We start from the raw sequence: 20687 nt of genomic DNA, 5'->3' as shown, positions 1-20687 counted from the left end.
TTCAGAAAGTTGGATTGTGGATAGGTTTTCTGTGGGGTTTGGTTTATTGAGTTTCTGGAACATTTGGAACATTTGTTCCATTTGTTCCATGGTAAACATTTGGTTTTGCATTGTTTCATTTACTGATTCATCCATTTGCAGGTAGAGGGTAGATGATGAGTAATGAACGATTTATCGGAGTTTTCCCGGATCTGAACCGTTCGGCTCTGATACCATGAGAATTATAACAGCGGAAGATTAGTGGTTTTAATTCAGTCTTATTATTAATGGGTAAATAACCCTCTCAATATATACATCAACTATGAGACTAAACAAGGCAATAGGAATAGTAGTATGATATTATTTACATAAATAAGAGAATAAAAAATGAATCACAGAAATATTTTGTGATTATGAAATATTCTGTGAATATTTCCACAGAATCATAGGTAGTTTTTTCCTTGTATACCGCCGCCTGTGGCGCATATTCTTTTGAGATCTCCCAGTGTCTCCCGTGCACTTAAAGAGTGAGGTCGACAAACCCTTCACAGAAGGTGGGCTCTTCTTTCACACTGATACAATTGTAGGGAGACCCTTGGATATATAGGTTTTTATACCCCGATGGTTAATGTTTTGATTTTGTATTTAATTGAAAATTATTTTGAAATAAAAAATAATAATAATAATAATAATAATAACAACAACAACAACAATAATAATAATAATAATAATGATAATAATAATAATAATGAATTAATAAAAATAATAATAATAATAATAATAATAATAATAATAATAATAATAATAATAATAATAATAATAATAATAATAACAATAATAATAATAATAATAATAATAATAATAATAATAATAATATTAACAATAATAATAATAATAATAATAATAATAATAATAATAATAATCATTTTAAAAAAAATTTAAAAAATAAAATAAAATAAAATAAAAGGGTGGAGTCGCGCGTTACTCAGCCGTGTCTGAGTCGCACAAAATGCGCGACTCCCCCCTGTTATTTTTTTTATTAATTTTTTTAAATCAAATTCGTTTAGAAATCACCTCAAATTATTACTTGCGTTTTGAATTCCTTAGCTTTAGCTCCACAAATTTTATAATTTAATTTAGTGTTTTTAGAGTGATAAAGGTGTTATTTATTGAGATTGGAGTATATAAGAAATTTAAAGTCCAGGGGCAATATCGTCAATTCATTAAAATAGGGATGATGATAAAATAAAAAAGGTGAAGAAGATTAAAGATTGTGACTAAATACAAATTAAAGTCATATACCTTTTTGTGTTCTATTCGATATACGAGGCAAATTATTCTTTACAATCTTTAAACATCGCCACCCTTTTCATTTTATCGCCACCTCCTAATAAAATTACAATTTTGCCCCTAGACTTAGAATTTCTTACATATACTCTAACCTCACTAAATAACACCTTTATCACACTTAAAAAACAAAATTACAACATAAAATTTTTGGACCAAAAGCTAAGGAATTCAATCCGCAAACAAATAATCGAGGTAATTTTTATTCGAATCATATTATTTCAAATAAAAAAAAAGTGAGTCGCGTGCGACTCACCCAATTTTATTTCTTTTTAAAAATTTTATTTTTTTTAAAATTTTATTTTTTGAAATAATATACTTAATATTATTATTATTATTATTATTATTAGGGATATTGTCTATGGTACCCCTGTACTATAGCAAAATATCAATGGTACCCTCCAAGTATATGCTAATTACAATCGTGACACTATTAATCATTTTTCCGTTAAATGCCCGTTAAATTTTTAATTTAACCTAACCATGGTTAGTTTCTTCTTCTTCCCTTTTCCCTTTCCTCTTCTTGCTCTCCTTCCATGCATGTAATAATAATAAACAAATTAATATTAAATAGTAAGAAAATAATAATAATATTAATAATATAAATTATAAATTATTTAAATTAATAATAATAATAATAATAATAATAATAATACTAATATTAATAATAATATTAATAATAATGATAATAACAACAACAACAACAATAATAATAATCTTAATAATAATAATAATAATAATAATAATAAGAAGAAGAAGAAGAAGAAAAAACAAAAAAAAAAAAAACAATTTGGGTTGTACAAAATGTGCGAGTGGACTAGGGTGGAGTTGCACAAAATGTGCGAGTGCAGGAGTCGCACAAAACATGCGACTGAACCATGGCCCAGTCGCACGTTTTGTCCGACTCCTCCGTGGTCCACTCGCACATTTTGTGCGACTCCACCGTGGTCCACTCGCACATTTTGTGCGACCCAATTTTTTTTTTTAAAAAAACACTCATTCAAATTGATTATAGTACGTACCCGATCTGATTCATAGTCGCTTTCGTTAGCCATAGTAAATCGATTCCAACTATCAGCTTGTTTAAAATCAAAGAACTTTTTTAGAGAGATTTTAGAGAGATAGTATTGTGTTTGAATTCGTATATCATCAAGGGCGCTACTGAAAATTCAATGTATATAGGGTCGCGATAAAAATGTTCGAGATTACGTTTAAACTTTAAATTTAATGTTTTTAAAGTGATAATAGTGTGATTAAGTGAGATTTACGTTTGTTAAACAAATTTTAAGTTTAGGAGCAAAATCATAATTTCATTAAGAGAGTGACGATAAAATAAAAAGTGTGGGGATAAATAATAATGCCTTATTCTTTCTTTTTGGTAAGGTAGGCATTAAGTGTCTTACCAACCATATCGTGGGCGATAATTCAAGAAATACTCTATTCATCTTTTCAATTTGCAATAATTTTACTTTTTAGTTACTTTTTGATTTTGGCAGATTTTTATTTTAGAAAAATTATACAGAATAATTTGATATGTATAATTTCTATTATTGATTATTTCTAAATAATCTAACCTTTATATATTGTTTGCTGACAGTATCTCTTCTTACATTTTAACCTGCTATTGTAGGTACCTACTAGCCGTTACACTCACTTCTTCGTCCCCTTATGCTTCTTCGTTGGTCTTGCCATATTTCTCTTTGGTGGTAGGTACTTATAATAGCCAATTAAAATTTGAAAATGGGTGCTGTCAGCAAATTATATACAAAGATTGGATTATTTAGAAACAATCAATAAGAGGAATTATTCACAACAGATGAAAATTATTCTAAATAATTTTTTCATTTACGTAAATAAGCGCAAATTTTGTCTTCTAACCTCATCCAAACATGCACCTACCAATTCTTCTCTGAATCTCATTCAATTATTTCTTTTATTCACTTATTTTTTTAACTTTTTATTCAACTTTAAATCAATCAAATAATAAAAACTTTTTATGCAATACAGCATCTGACTTCCTATTGTTCACCATCTATCTAATTGTGTCACTATCTTTTTTCCAATTTCTTTTTATATTCCTCTCAAATATTAAAATCTCTCTCAACTCACTCAAACATTTTTTTATCTCTCTAAATCTCACCAAAACTTCGATTGCTTGCAATTGAAACTCATAGATATATAGAAATTGACTATGAAACTTCATCTCTAGGAATTAGTTTTAACCAAATCTAGTTTTATTTTGTTATTTTATTATTAATATTAGTATTTGTATGACATGTCCATTTTCATATTGGTTATTTAATGTACACATATAATTTAATTTTAATTAATTATTATTTATAATTATCAGATAGTGTTATTTAACAAAAATAATAAAAAATATATATTAATAATAAGGCTTACACAAAAATAATATTTTGTTTCAATAAAAATCACATAAAAATAAACAATACTTAAACACAAACATTTAAAAATAATAGACATTAATTAAAAAAAATTAAATGAAAAAACGTAAAAGAAGTCGTAAATATTGTTTGACTCGACCTAAGCAAAGTCACACCCTGTGCGACTCGTAATTTTATGGGTTTTACAAAGAATATTTGTTTAAGATTTTGTTTAAAAATATGTCAATGGCTAAAAAGTCAAAAGAGATGACCAGAGGAGACAATAAAAAAAGATTAAAACCTATACCAAAATTAAATGTCTCATTTATTTTTTGATATTCATCATCAAATCAATATTCCACTCAAAAATAGAGTCAAAGTGAGGAAAGATAACGAACAATTCATACATGAAACCCCTTAAAACAGAGCGGCAGAGAAATGCAATCATTAAAACAAAAAGGTGAGAGTCCTACATATAAAGAAATATGAATGACACCGTTACCTCAAGAGCAAAACAATCAATTATTCTTAGTGTTTTATTCTCTAACTATAAGTTAAAATGTAGTAAACATGAGAACTTTTTGACTTGTTTTAATATAAATTTTACTAATATTTATTTAAAAATTTTATTTTTAACCAAATAGTAAAATAAAAATGTTTTCAATGAGAAATAGTATATTCAATGGAGTATCAATTAACTCTTCTGTTCTTTTTTACTTGCAACATTATTGACTTCAACACTATTTATCAAGCAAATTGACTTTTATATTGTCGGTAATCTATAAGTTAAAACATAGTCATATGAAATCTTGTTTGAATTCTTAATTCAACTTTTATTAATTTCTAATTTTCATAATTTTTGGATATAAATAATTAAAAATATTAATAATTGAATTTGTAAATTAAAAAGTCTGAAAAAATATGTGGTGCAAGTAAAAAAAATAGATGAAGTATTAAAATAGAGGGGACTATTTATTAATAGTAGTAGCCCATTTTAAATAGTACTAAGTGGGGTCATTTCAAACAGAACCCAAAAACGTGAAGAATGTGACCCTCACTTTCCCATCTATAAATATGTGCAAATTGCAGTTAATGTGTGGTGTTGAGAATTCAGACAAAAAATACACAGGTCATAACTTTTAAATTTCAAGTTTACAGATAAGGAGTGATGATGATGTCTAACTCCACCGACGGCTGCATGAATAAACGATGGTCTCTCATTGGCATGACTGCTCTTGTTACTGGTGGTTCTAAAGGCCTTGGGTTTGTTTCTATCTCACACTCTTCCTAATTCAATTATATGCTTATAACTTCCTTTGTATTCATCATAAAATTAATGGTAACGTTTTATTTTCATGCTCTTTAATTTAATATTTTATTTTTAATACTTTTAAACTGTAAAATTAAAAATTGATTTTAAAAATATATGTTCTAGGATGGATCTAACGAAACCAGCTAGATTATGTTTAACATTTGCTTATATAAGACGATTAGACCCATGGGGCTAATTTGCTACATTATAGTATTCCCTCTTATTCATTTTAAGTGTCCTATTTATTTTATACACTCTATCTAATACACTTATTCAATCTTTAATATATCAAATTATATATCATTAAAAATTATAAAAAGTTGATATGAATAAAATTTACATTAAAACGAATTAAATAAGATCTCATATGATTATGTTTTAACTTTTAAATTAATAATAAAACATAATTTAAAAGTGATCAATAAATAGTGTCCCAAAAGTAAATGGGACACTTAATTTACTCTATTTAATAAACTATTTGAGCCAATTTACTACTCTGATTTCATAACTTATTACTCCATGAAAGTGTTTGATTTGCTTGCTTCGTACACTGATATCAGTATATTATATTCAAGTTATACTAGTATGTATATCGTTCAATGCACGAATGTGTATGTATATAAATACATATAAAGAAAAGTGAAGATATTAAGTATTTACAATAATCAATCAAAAACAATATCTATTGGATGATTTCGCCTTTCATATTGTCACTGAAAGTCACAGTTCCTTCATCATAGGTTTCTAGTGAGAGAAATTTTGATCTATCATCTATCATGTACTTCGAACACCCACTGTTGAGATACTATGAGTTGTTCCCCCTCACTAAAACCTTCAAAATAAATTAATTGTTAGAATTAGGAACCCACTCTTCCTTGGGTTCCTTGTCAATTAGACATGAATCATATTTGTTTATCCAGATGCGATCAACATAAATTTCGTTAGAATTATCATGCTGTTCCCTTTTGGCACATTGATATTTTACGTGTAGATTTTCCACAAAAGGTATAGACTTTACTACTTGGTAGATCGACATAGACCTTTTTCTTTTTATTATTCTTATTGTAACCTAAGCCTTCGGTGCTTTTCGTTTTATCATCTAGAATCCATTTAGGTGCATCTTAGATTTTTCCTTTTTCCTCTTGAGTTTAATTCGAATTTCAATTTCTCATTTTGGGCTTTACTGGAATCTAGGTCAATTTTTAATTTTTTAAAATCAGTACTAAAATCATGAATGAATATGTCGTTTAAGTCCTTGTTTAAGCCTAATAATTTATATTGAGTCAACTCAACATTAAGAATAATATTTTCTTGTTTTACCATTTCCAAAGTTTCCTTTAAGGTGATGTTATGATCTAGCAAATTAAAGAATCTAGTTTGAACATAGGATCTAAAAGAATTTACACAGGAAACATAGTCCTTACTAATCTTAAAGTCTTTTTCAATTTAGAGACATTTAACACTATTTTCTTCTAATTTTTCTTGTGTCTCCATAAGCAACTCAATTAATTTATATTCATCCAAACTAAATAGATAATAAGGAAATGAACTAGAAGACATTACCTCCTTTCCTTTAAACTTTTCAGTCTTGCTGTCGTGTGAAACCATGAGACATAAATTGGTTGTTTCTTCTTCTACGGGGTTTTCTGTCTCTATTTCAATTTCGGATTCTCCCCATGCAGCAATCATAGCTTTGCAAAAGTCAGTTTCGTTGAGATTTCCTTTTATCGGTAGTCTTCCGGTTTTCTCTTGCCCTTTTCCTTTTTCCATGTTGCGCAATCTTGGATGAAGTGATCAGTACTCCACATTTGTGGCATTCGTAGTCGGACTTGGAATTTGCAGATCTCTTGTCTTTGTTGTTTCTTTGATTGACGTATCTATTATTCCTGAAGAATTTCTTAAATCTTCGTACCAACATAGCAACCTCTTTTTCATCATATTCTGACTCTTCTTGATCATTCACTGCCAGAGCCAAACCTTTGTTTCTAGAATTGTCAGTTGTTCCCAAATGTAGTTCGTGAGTCATAAGGGAACTAGCCAGCTCTTCCAGATTGAATATATTGAAATCTTTTGATTCCTGTATGGCTATGACTTTGGCTCTCCAACGTTCATCTTGAGAGAGACTCCGTAGAATTTTCCTAACCTGTTCATCAGCGGGAATATTTCTTTCAAGAAGACAAGTTCATTTGTGATAATGGTGAACCTGATAAACATCTCTTGGATGCTTTCTCTAGGTTCTATAACGAACCGTTCATATTTAGACATTAGCAAGTCTCTATTAGAGCACTTTACTTTACTAGTACCCTCGTGGGTAACTTCCAGCAGATCCAAAATCTTCTTGGCAGATTTGCAACCCATAATACGGTTATGTTCGTTTGGTCCAAGACCATAGTGAAGTAATTTAATGGCAGGAGCGTTCATCTCCATTTTCTAGAAATCTTTGTCATACCTTTTATTTGTAGTTGTTGAATGTTGATTTATCGTTGTCCGATATACATGATCTTATTCGTTTTCGTTGTCATCATCTTGTTGGTTAGATGCTTCCGTTAATTCTGCTCCTGACGATGATGCAGAAGTATCCATCATCATCCATAGATCATCATCATCTTGATCATCATCGTTCTTGAGTCCTTTTGTTTGGAGCTCCGCTTGATCCCAATCTTTCTTGCAAACACATATTTGAATAGTATGTAGAGCAAAACGAGATATCTTTTCATCTAGAACTCTTCCACCTGCACTAAAAGAAGACTCCGACGCAATAGTAGAAGCAGGAATTGCAAGGATATCCTTTGCAATTCTCGATAATATGGGGTATATTATTGATTTTTCTTTCCACCATTCTAAAATATTATAACTACCTTGTTCAATTTCAAAGTGATGTTTAAGATAATTATCTAGTCCTAAATTTGAAGCGAAGGGTGAGGAAGAAGATGTTCTTACAAAAAGTATCATCTTGGCTTATTATGTTAGCTATTATGGGATTATAATAAGTAGACGTATCGCGACTTGGGTTATATATACTAGAATAGTGATCATAAAGTTCTACTAAAAGCTTTTTACAATTTCCAACATAATTATGTACATCACTAGTGGGGCAATCTAATGATTGGTAGTAAAATCCAATTAATTTAGTAAGGTTTTCCGTCTTAAAACATGGGTCTAAAAATGTCGCAATTACATAAATTAAAGGAAAATCAGTAAAATACGTCTTTCACTTGTCCATCAAATCTGCAAGAGTCGGCTTTAAAAATATATTAGTATCATATGCGAGTGTTTAAGAAGATGATTAAAAATAGTAATACATTCACTTATTAAGTAGACGTTTGGTTCGTAAACATATGAAAAAATCTTAGTTGCGTGGACCTACGCTTCTAATATTTTCTGTACGCCTATAGCTAGTTTCCATGTTTCATCACTTATACGGATATCCGTACACTCAATATACAGTTGTGTTATAACCGGACGATAAGCAATAGCCTTTTTTAATAAATCATGGGTTGAGCCCCAACGCGTAGGAGTATCTAATGACCAATATACTTTTTTTACTTGATAATGGTCACATAATTGCTCATATGTTCTCTTTACCTGTCATAATCTAAGCCACTTCACTATGTTTCTAATAGGATCTAATAAATCACTTAGTTGTCTAAAACCTGCTTGGCAAGATAAGTTAACAATATGAGCACAACAACGTATGTGTAATAATCTACCACCAAGGATAAAACTAAAAGCAGGTTAGTTATACAAAAGTTCGAAGCATTTAATGTTGGCGGTTGCATTATTGGTAGAACAACAAAATTTCTTATCTAATAAGTTCCATTATTTTCATATCTCTATTAATCTATATTTTATATTATCACTTATATGTTTTTCGAGCATTAACTCAAAAGCAATTAATTTTTTTTGAATAAACCAATTATGATCTATCCAATTGCTGTTACACATATATAAGGTTCTAAATGTGGGGGAGCAGACCAAATATCAGTTGTTATGCTAACCCTACCATTAAAGATTTGATCATTTCTACTAATTCATAGTATTTTGATTCATATAATAATTTTATTGTGTATCGTTTAAGAGTGTTCCTAGGGATTAGTCTATATTGTGGCTGCAAAGTTTTTCTAGTGTAATACTCGCATGCATTACTTTCACCATGGTTAAATGTCAACTCATCACAAATTACATATTTTTAGAAAATTCATCAATCATTTCATTACGATTATATTTAAAAGGCATACAGCCTCCACCGGGGATGTCCATTGTCCACTATCGGTTTCCACTTGTGGTCCCGCTGCCGCTTGCTGCATGAGTTCCTTTTGTGATTCCATGCTTCTTTGCCAAATGTTTGTTGAAAGATCCCGTACCACCACCAAATACATATTCACAAAACACAATAAATGAATTTTTAATACATTTTGATTTACAAAATATAAATATCATGTATAAACACTTAAAAAATATTTACCTCTGGTAAAATTGTATGAAACTAAGGGCTTTACCCGTTGACTTTCACAAATTTGACAAGTGCATAAGAAAACATTCGGATTGTCGGTTGGTTGTTTTATAAAATACGACCACACATGTGAAACAGCTCTATCACTTGGAGGTTGCATTGCCGAAAAAGGTTGTCTTACTGGTTCATCTTCATCTAAATTTAAATATAAAGACATACTCAAATACTACAATATATAAATAAATAATAATTTAATATTTAATCAATCTGAAGAATAAAATTATAAAACTAACCGATACTTTTGAAATTGACTCGTTTACCACGAGTTTATCTTTGTTGTTGTTGTTGTTGTTGTTGTTCTTGTGGTACTTCATGTGATCTCATTGATGATTGTCGAGATCTAAGTATCCCAATAAGGGTCGTTGGTTCCTGTTCTTCTTCTTCTTCAATTTGTATTTCTCTTTCCACTTCTTCTGCATAATCGTGTAATTCTTGGTTGTACCATTCTGGATAATTTGGTTCATAATATAATTACTAACCGAAGGTGTTGTTGATACCGACGGAGTTGAAGTGGTCTTTCTTTTGGAACTAGAAGCTCCTAATGATTTTGCCACTTTAAGAACTTTTTAGAGGCTTTTCTCAAAAAGAAGACATGATAATAATTGAAATAATAATGTAATTAAGAAATAAATAAATAATTAAAAGACTAATTATGTAATTATGATATAATTAAAAGACTAATTATGTAATTAAGAGAATAATTACGTAATTAAGTAGAGAGAGTAGGAGAAGAGATGAATTGTGAATGAAAAGATTGAAAGTGTGGAGTATATATAGAAAAATCTCAACGGCTAGTAACGGCTACTTTTGACCGGTTCCAAAGAACCGCCGGACCGGGTGAACCGCACGATTTCGGTTCCGGTTCCAAGGAACCGTTGGGCGGGGTGAACCGTTCCGGTCCCGTTCCCGGTTCTTTGGTCCGGTTCTAGCGGTTTTTTTCAGCGGTTCTATGGTTCCGCGGTTCCAAACCTGTCGCGAACTATTCCAGTTCCGGGTAACCCGCTCCGTGGCCATCATTACGTAGCTATGTGAAAGTAATAATTATCCATTACATCCTTAATCCTAAAATCAAGGAAGAGTAAGTGGAACTTGATATGCAAGAAATAAAGCCACAATTTTTCTTTCTAAAATAAGGCAAGTTAGTTTTTCTTGATTAAACCAATAATTCTAGCCTATTTATGTGGAGAAAAATTAGAAGAAGTTTTCTCCAGCTTTAAGAAAAAGTACCGATTATTCTTAAAAGTAGTTATAAAATATTTTGCCAACTAACTTAGTAAATTAACGATGCAACAATTAATCTTACCCACACATCAACTAAAAAAATCAGAAAAATATTTTCTACAGAATTTTCAGCTGATGTTTCTTTCAGACTTGAGTTTTGGGAACAGAGCACTGTCTCCACTCATCGACAAGTATCATCAGATTATAAACTTAGGAATAGTAGACCTCTTGTCTATATTTGACTTCCTACAATGATCTTCCTTATCTAACTTCCTTGGATATATTTGACATGTACAATGTTCATAGACCAAGTCGTAGGCACTATCAATGATCTTTATCAAGATCGGATATTGACCTGTACACAATCTCTAAAATACAGTCGTTAGTATTAAATGTAGTCATTATCAAAATCTAAAACAACCAACAAGATTCATTAATTAAACAGGGTAGTTATTATGCTCTTGAGAAAATAAAGTCAACAACTTTGGATATGAATAAATGCGCACCCATAAAGAAGAAGCTATCAACACTATCTGGCTTGCCATACGCTTCTCATTTCAATTATTTCATTCACGTACTTGTTCTATCCACTATTTTTAAATTTACATTTTGTTTATTACAGGCATGCAATTGTTGAAGAACTATGTAGATTAGGAGCCAAAGTTCATACATGCGCTAGAAATGAGTCTGAACTCAAAGCTTGCAAAGATAATTGGGATAAAAAAGGTTTTCAAGTTAGTTCATCTATTTGTGATGTATCTTCTCGTGTTGAACGAGAAAAATTAATGGAACTCGCCTCCTCTAAGTTCCAAGGAAAGCTTAATATCCTGGTGAGTAGAATTGTTCAATAGGAAGGGCCAACATTTGAATTGGGTGACTATTTTATGGATAATGATATGAGGCCAAATTAAATTACACAAGAGTCTCAATAAGATAGCTTGACAAAAAATGCATTTGATCCAACATAACCAATTTCTTAATTTGTTATTTCTTACTAAAAAAATTTAATAAATTTTCATGACAAAAATTATTTAAACGTTCAATATGTCATATAATGTCATATGAAAATTTTACAAGTTCAAGGAGATTTGCTGTGAAAATTTATATACTCAATCTATCGTATATAGAAATGTTTACTTCTCCATCTTAATAAATAAGTCGATTATTTGAAAACCTATTTTTATGTCCAAATCAAGATTATTGGTGAAATGAGTGGAATAATAGGTTTTAAATATTGTCTACACTGTTGATTATCTATGTGGGTCATTTTAATAGAATTAATATTGTGAAAGTTATATGTGCGCCTTAAAATGAAAATACATGCAAGATTTAACAAACATATTTTTATCTTTCTTTAGCTAGGGATGTGAATTGAATAAAAAACATATATATATATATATATATATATATATATATATATATATATATATATATATATATATATATATATATATATATATATATATATATATATATATATATATATATATATATATATATATATATATATATATATATATATATATATATATATATATATATATATATATATATATATATATATATATATATATATATATATATATATATATATATATATATATATATATATATATATCAGGTTAAGGGCTCAAATCCTTATGTAAGCAATTATATTTTTAATAAACTAGAAAAGCTATATAATAATGTCATTATTACTTTTTATCTTTTATAGTTTACATTCATCCTTAATTAGTGTGTGTATTTATATTTTTGTTATCTTAATTTGAATAGTCTTTCTTTTGGGACTTGCTAGGCAAATAATAGAGTAAAAAAATACATGATATTTTTTTCAAAAGAGATAATTATATCGAAGCTTTAAACTCCATTTCGTGAATATAATTTTTTATGATGTCCAGTTGAGTTGTAGTAAAGGTGTTCATTCGAGTCATCGTGTTGATTTCTAATTTCAGTGTTTCGTCGATTCAAAATCGGGTTTTGTGTCTATATTGAGTTTTATATAATTGTAAATAATTTTTAAAGTCGGTAAAATCGGGTTTGGTTACAAGAATGGGTAAATATCGGATAATCGGGTCTTTTTTGAACACCTCTTATTGTCAGTCCTTAATTTAAAAAATTTTCATAAGTTAACTAGTTTTATATAGGAAATAAGCTTATTGTGATTACTTATAACCTTAATATGATTACTTATGATCTTAAAGTAAATAATTGAAGAACTGGGCTATTATATGGACCAATCTCATTGTGAACGGGTCTCATACAAGACGAGCTATTCTAGCAATGTTATTTCTCTTTCCTCATCTTTGTATTCTTTTTATACTATTACTACCCCCTCTGTTATTTAAAACAGTTTGCAATTGTCATTCTAAAGTGTTTTATTTATTGTTCCAATAAAGAATATTTCTATTTATGTCATAAATTTTGGACAAGAATAACATTATTTATCCTCACTTATTTTATATTGTTTATGGTCCTTATATGTTTCCCACTATCTTTATTTTAACATTTTTATATTTCTAATGGTCCCTACATGTTTCTCACTAACTATATAAAAATATTTTCTTATTAGTTGTGATCCCTATATTTTTTCCATTAACTTTCTTTTAATATTTTTTTTGATGTTTATAATCCCTATTTTTCTTCCAAAATTTCAATTAAATAATATATCCAGTATTTAAAATATTCTATATTTCTGAATTCCTGTAAATATTCATTGTGTTAACTTTATTAGGAAATGTGGGGAGTATTTTCTTAGTACTACTATTCTAAAACGCTATAATAAAAAGGCTAAAACTCATATTTAATAATTATCAATTATGACATTTGAATAATAAACAATTAATTGCTCACAATAGCCATTCATCTTTATTTCCTTAATCTTGAAGAATTTAAATGATCTTTAATTAAGTTGTTATTTAAAAATAATTTCCACCCAAAAAATCCTTAAATGTTCAATTTTAATACTCAAACTTAAACCACCTGTTTTCTATGTTGGGTAGAATTTATTACATGTATATGCCAAGTTATTTCTTAACTTATCCATATCATCCTATGCAGCAAATATTTCTAACTGATTATTTTTAAAAAAATATATTTACGTTATGTAATAGAGTGGGATTCATAATATATTTAATATAACTCATTCTAATAAGTCATAATCACTCAATTTATTTTGTTTTAAAAATGATATATTACTTAGTTTAATTAATTTTTGGGAGTACTAAAATTATAGATTGGTTAATTTTAATCATGACATTAGCCAATTAGGGTCGTCTTTAGATATTTTTTGAGCCCTAAGTGAAAGCAAAACAATGTGCTCTTAAAATATGAGTTTTTTTTTTTTTTGAAAGGTTTAAAAAAAATATTGTTACTTGGTTACTTAAACATTTTGAAAATCAAAGAAAAATATAGCAAATTATATCCACCAAAAAATAATCCAAATATAAATAATTAACTAGCCATTAACAAGGTCATGAATGATCATCAAATATGAAAAATTATTGTCATTTATTATACTATTATTTTTTCATCTATGTGAAGTAATATAGCTCTTTTTTAATGGATAAAAAAAAATTAACAATAATACAAAATTTAGGCCCCTTAAAATAATAGGGCCCTGAACCGTCGCTAATGATTCGCTTATATAAAAGTTGGCCTTGAATCCTGCATTAACCCATAAAATTTTTCTATCTAGCTATAGGCTACATAAAGATAACACAAAAAAACATTTTAGTTTTTTTAGAAAATTATATGATATCAAAAAGTATAAATAACTAATGTACGTATTAGATATTAATCATCATATTAAGTAAGAGAAATATAAGCTAAGCTTATAAACATTCCGGATAGGAGCAAACCTTTCTATCTTTTACTAAATCGTATATATATGTAGGTGAACAACGTAGGAACCGCCATCATAAAGCCCACAGAGAAGGTCACAGCTGAAGATTATGCAATTGTTATGAGCACCAACCTTGAGTCAACTTACCATTTAAGCCAACTTGCACATCCTCTTCTCAAAGCATCTGGGTTTGGTAGTATTATCTTTATGTCTTCTGTTGCTGGTGTTGTTGCTGTCAATGTTGGCTCTCTATATAGCACTACAAAAGGTATCAATTTTCTAATCAATTTCTTTGTATGGAGCAATCTATATCCTTGCATAGGCAATAACCCGGGTCATTCGATAAAAATCACAATTATAACTGAATTGTGTAACAAATAATAAAGAAGAGTCACAATTGAATTGTGTAACAAATAATAAAGAAGAGTCACAATTGAGTCGTTTCACCACACATGTAGAAAATAAGTGTTCACCCTATCCTACAATAGTGTTGTGAAATTTTTTCTATTTTTTTTAGGACTGAGCAAAACTATATAATGACAGAAAATCTGATGATTCGATTTGATATCCAATTCGAAATTCTGATCTAGTTCACATCGGATAGCAGTTCAAAATTCAGATTTCAGATACATATTCGCATATCAAATTTGTGTGATTAAATCATGCGAATATTCGACATTGTTCAGATTCTCATGTATCAGATATTAAATATCCGCATGTTATTAGAAAATTCAGATATCAGATACTAATAAGAAAAGAATTATATTTGATGAAAAAATTATGAGAAATTCCACGTGGTAACCATGAGGTATTTGGTTTTCCATGTGGTAACTAAAACTTTGAAAAAATCCATGCGGTGCCCTAAGGTATACCAATTGTTCCATCGTAACCTTTTTTGCTCATAAAATGTTTGCAAATGTTAATTTCGAAGCTTTAACGCTACTATATGCCTATTCATACGACTCACCATTTCTAATTCTATCAGTTTCTACCTTTTCCCTTAAAGATAGTAGAGTTAGGGTTCATATTTTGGGGAAAAAGGTTGAAACTGATTTAATTTGAAATGGTGAGTCGCATAAATAGGCGTAAGACAACCTTAAAGCTTCGAAATTAATGTTTGCTAATGCTTTATGTGCACAAAATATCGGACATTTTAAATATTCGATTCAAATTGTTTCGATAATCGAAATTATATATAAGATCCGATTGAATGTTTCAGCTTGGATATTCGAATTTATTCACCATTATTTTCATACCTTTAGCAAACATAATCTTTGGCTTAATCTTACCCTTCTGATTTTCAACCTCTGCTCAATTGATCTCTCCTCTATACACACACACACACACACACACACACACATATATATATATATACTCACTCCGTTTCTTTTTGTTTGTTTATTTAATTTTTCACTTATTTCAATGCAAATTTTGAGCCTCGATAACTCATATTACGCATAATAAAAAATTGTAAAAATTATATATTAAAATTTTCATCAAAACGAATCTAACAAGGTCCCACATGAATATATTTTGTCTTGACTTTATACTTTAAAAATCAAATTTAAAATTATCATTCATAAAGTGGAAAAAACTTAAACTGGACAAACAAAATGGAATGGAGAGAGTATAAATATATATTTATAATCTCGAATAATAAAATAATTTCTTGTTACAAAAATTATGTTTATTACAATAAATTGATTACAATTTGAAACATCTATCAAATATATTGTGTGCAGGTGCAATGAATCAATTAGCAAAAAATTTGGCATGTGAATGGGCAAAGGATAATATTAGAATCAATTCTGTTGCACCTTGGTTCATCAAAACCCCTCTTACTGAAAAGGTAATGTTATATATCAAGCATAATATCTTTTAAATGTTCAATTGTTCTATTATTTTTACTTTTTCGATGTAGAAAGTAAAATATAGAAAATATAATGTGAAATATGAACAACAAAAACATCAGTGCAGAAATTGCTAACAAAATGTTAGTATCGATAATTTAAAATCGACTACCCGAACATGAAAATATTTTATTATTCAACTCTTTTAACTGGGCTTACTTCTTAATTTTACTTTTTAATTTATTTATCATATAATTATCAATGTTTGTTACATTTTATTATCTTCCTTTCTTCTAATGTATATGTGAATATGATAGGTTCTTAGTGACCCAGAATATCTAGAAGCTGTAGAAGAAAGAACTCCACTTGGAAGAACCGGAGAAATGGATGAGGTTTCTAGTTTAGTTGCCTTTCTATGTATGCCTGCTGCTTCTTACATTACTGGCCAGACCATTTGTGTTGATGGTGGTTTCACTATTAACGGATTAAACTATTGCCAATATCGGTAATAGTAGAAGTTACCCCTCAAGTTTATAAAATAATGTATATTTTTTTCTATCTTCGATTTGGAACAACATAAGACAAAAATCAATGAGTTAATAAATGAAGTTTGTTGGTTTTTGGTTGTTAGTTAGTTGAATAGATAAATAATAGTTTTATATTTTTTTCAGCTTGTTCAAAGTCGACTTTCTTGTTAGTCGAAAATTCAAAAGTTAGATAAAATTTTGAGCAGCATTTTTAGATTTCAACCTATTATCCCACTCTTTTAAGTTAATCTACAGTAGTAACTCATAGAAGTAGAATATAACAACAAATGTTAAACTTCTATAACAAAGAAAAACATGTTTTCATATTACATAAATCAATAATATGAGTTAAAAACCGACAAACTTTGATGCGTGACTTCTACTACCATATAGGGACTGAGTACTGCAGAATGCTATCGACTCAGAGATTAGTATCAAATAAGATACTTCTAATTAGTTTACTTAAACTAGATCAATAGTATGATAGCACCGCGAAAAATATTAATAAAAGAAACAAGTTTTCATTTAAATTTTATCTTTCAGTCAATTATTTCTATCGAATTATCATTCCTATTTATAATAAAAGGTAAGATCATAATTGAAAATTCCCTTTGAAATAAACCTATTCAACTATAAAGTTTAATAGAGTACTCTCAATGTAATATTATTAACTTGTTAAAAATTGATCTTTTAACTATTTTGTGTGACCTCTTAGGATTATGCACTTATGTTTTTTAAGTCTGATCTTATTAGTTCAGAAATGTACGGTATTCTCTAGCAACCAACGTGCGCATTTTATATGTACAACTTATATCTCCATATCAATCCTATAATATTTAATATGTATTGTTAGATTGTTCCACGAATATAATCCTTCAAGCTCCCGTTTGTCCATAAAAAAGATAACACTACCATAATTCCCTAAGTCTTATGATATCTAAAGACACAAATCTCTTAAATGATGATAATTCAAAACACATATTAATTAAACAAATAAAAGTAATTATATTTAGTTGTTTAAGTTGGTCCAAAATCATATTAAATATGAATAATTTATATATATTTTAAGTTCAAAATATTTTAAATGTTGGTAGATTATTTGATAAACTAGCTAAGATTGACATATGCTTGAAATACGTTTAAATGACTTAAGTTTATCTTAAGGATGAATTTATAAGGTTTGAAATAAGTTTAAATGTTTTTAAGATAATTATGTGGCAGCAATATCTTGTATGAGTTCTAATGTGGCAGCACAGCATTGGTTGTTAATAACTAAAAATAGCACGCAATGACGTAGTTATATGAGGTGTCAGTGCAACGTCAGTTTGAGTTAAAGTTCAAGATCTTGAAGACTGGCACAGATTAACCAGATCAACGAAATTGACGGATGAAGCTTTCTTGTTTTTCAAGGATATGTTGAGGCGTGACATATATAAATACAAGGCTTCGTTCAAGAATTAAGATTGCACCTCTTCTTACAATTTTCTCTCTTGTGGAAATAAGATCTACTATTCTCTAAGTATTCAAAAGAGTTCTAATTCTTAGCTCATCTAGCGCTTACAATTTGTAATAGGAGTAAGTGTTAAAAAGTGTAACAGGCTCAAATTTCTTAATCTTAATCTTCCGATTAATTATTCTGAAATTTTGTTTCGAATTCCTAATCCCTTGGTTATCTAATTCAAATCACCTTTAATTCCTAAACCTTATTCCGATTTTGTAATTTCTTCCAAATATTAAACTTAAATTTATATATATTCTTAAATTTCTTTATAAGCACTAAAATATTATTTTATTATTTTATACTACAAAAAGTAAAATTTTAATATTATATTTACGGTTTTATTAAAACGTTACGTTTCAATTTCGTTTCCTTAAACTAACTTTACTACTTATCATTTTAACCTTACAACTTTGATTTAATTATTTTATACCTAAAAAGTAACTATATTTTTTCTTATTACCTTTAAATATAGTTTTAACCAAAATTTTCTAAGTAAACTATCATATTTTCATAATCAAACCTTAATCATACTTTCCCATTAATCTAAAACATTTCACTAGTATAAACTAGAACAAAAATTTGATGAACCAAAATCCTTTCTACATCAATCCATAATGTTCATCACTTACACAAGCTATCACCATTCCCTTACACAAGTTAACCTTCTTTTACACTCCAAACTCTTACACATCCACTTACACACTCTAAATCACTTACACAAGTTAACCTTCTTTTTCATACAATCTTATGAACTAAAAAGTTGCGCAAAATCCATTATAAATACCCCTCTTTAGCCATGAGATCACTTGCACCCCCATCATCAAATCTTTCTACCATTCTTTCTTATATCTTCTCTTCATTAACATCTTACTAACTTTATACCCTTTTTATTTGTTGAAGAATCAAATGAAGATGAAGCTTGATCTTATCACTTCTTAAGCCACTAATCATCAACTTTTGAAAAGTCAAGAATTATCTTTTGGAGCTTGGATATCATTTTCTTTTGGGTAATTGAAGATCTACTTCTTTGAAGCTTGGAGCCTTGAAGACTTTCTCTTTTGGAGCTTATTTCTTTAAGTTCTTATTTTCCTATTGTTATTCTCTTACTTGGTTTAGCACCACCTTTGGAGGAAAATGGTACACATTTTCTTAACTCTCTCGTTATGTGATATTTATTTATGGTTACATGATAATATAAAAGCATGATCAACATGATTTTATTTTAGTCATTTAAACTTTACATGGTAATATTAAAGTCATATCCAGTTTAGTGATATTTTTGTCAAAACAATAATACTTTTGGGACACTCGAAAAAAAAAAGTCATATATATGGAAATTTTTGATTAATATGATAATATAGATATATATGAATTTTTACTAGTTAAATAAACTTATGTCTTTAAAATGATTCCATATCATCTTGGTGTTTTGATAAATTTTTAATCGGTTTGTTGGTAAAATAGTCAAACAAATTTGTTAAAATGCTTAGCGTTGTTTTTCTCGAAAACTCATTTCATTTAGATTTTGGACCTTTAATAACTTGTCGGATTATGTTTTCTTAGTTATGATAGATCCGTTTTACTATTTATTGATTATTTGATAAAATACGTTATTAATATTACTCTTGACTTTTATGATTATTTATGACATAATAATGACTTAATTGAGCCTCAGGAATCTTAGTATAGCTATGAAAATTTGTTATTTAATTAATATTAATTTATTAGATACTAGTAATTTGTTTCTATTAAAAGGGTAGAATTGTCAAAAATTTGACTAGTGCCAGTTTGACTTATAAGAATGTAAACTATTTCAGTTTAGAGTCTTGTTTGATATTGCATGATATTGATTGTATGACTCTGATAGTAAGGTAATGTCGAACCATGGACCGGCATGTAAAATCCCGGTGTCCGTGTTAGCCGGCACGTAAAATGTGGTGTCAGACAGGGGGTCCAAGAAAAACCCATCCGCTGAAGTCTGGAGCATAACAGTATTGAGAGGAGTGACAACTCCCACCACAGTTAGGGTTTAGGACTACGGTCCTCACCTAACCAGACCCTTACATATATCAGTTTTCATTATTGTTGTGATCTTGTGATGTGCTATGATGGTAAAGTTATGAGGCTTAATTGAATTTGATTAAATAAGAATTAAGGTTACCAAGTATTTAGTAGCAGTAATGAACTTCTGCAAGTATTGAGAATGTAACTT

At 28.7% G+C, this 20687-nt stretch overlaps 1 protein-coding gene across 1 annotated transcript; it reads left to right on the top strand.

Annotated features, from left to right (window-relative positions):
- The first annotated feature begins 4662 nt into the window (after positions 1 to 4662).
- On the top strand, positions 4663 to 17077 carry LOC130826842 (tropinone reductase homolog At2g29290-like). The gene is made up of 5 exons (XM_057692437.1): positions 4663 to 4973; positions 11379 to 11586; positions 14649 to 14865; positions 16340 to 16446; positions 16765 to 17077. The coding sequence occupies exons 1-5, from the start codon at positions 4879 to 4881 to the stop codon at positions 16954 to 16956; spliced, it is 819 nt and encodes a 272-aa protein (XP_057548420.1). The 5' UTR covers positions 4663 to 4878; the 3' UTR covers positions 16957 to 17077.
- Positions 17078 to 20687: the final 3610 nt, after the last annotated feature.

The sequence above is a fragment of the Amaranthus tricolor genome, chromosome 11 (assembly GCF_026212465.1).
Source record: "Amaranthus tricolor cultivar Red isolate AtriRed21 chromosome 11, ASM2621246v1, whole genome shotgun sequence".
NCBI classification, from domain to species: Eukaryota; Viridiplantae; Streptophyta; class Magnoliopsida; order Caryophyllales; family Amaranthaceae; genus Amaranthus; species Amaranthus tricolor.
The sequence above is the reverse complement of the archived record's forward strand: the minus strand, read 5'-3'. Positions and strand labels throughout refer to the sequence as shown.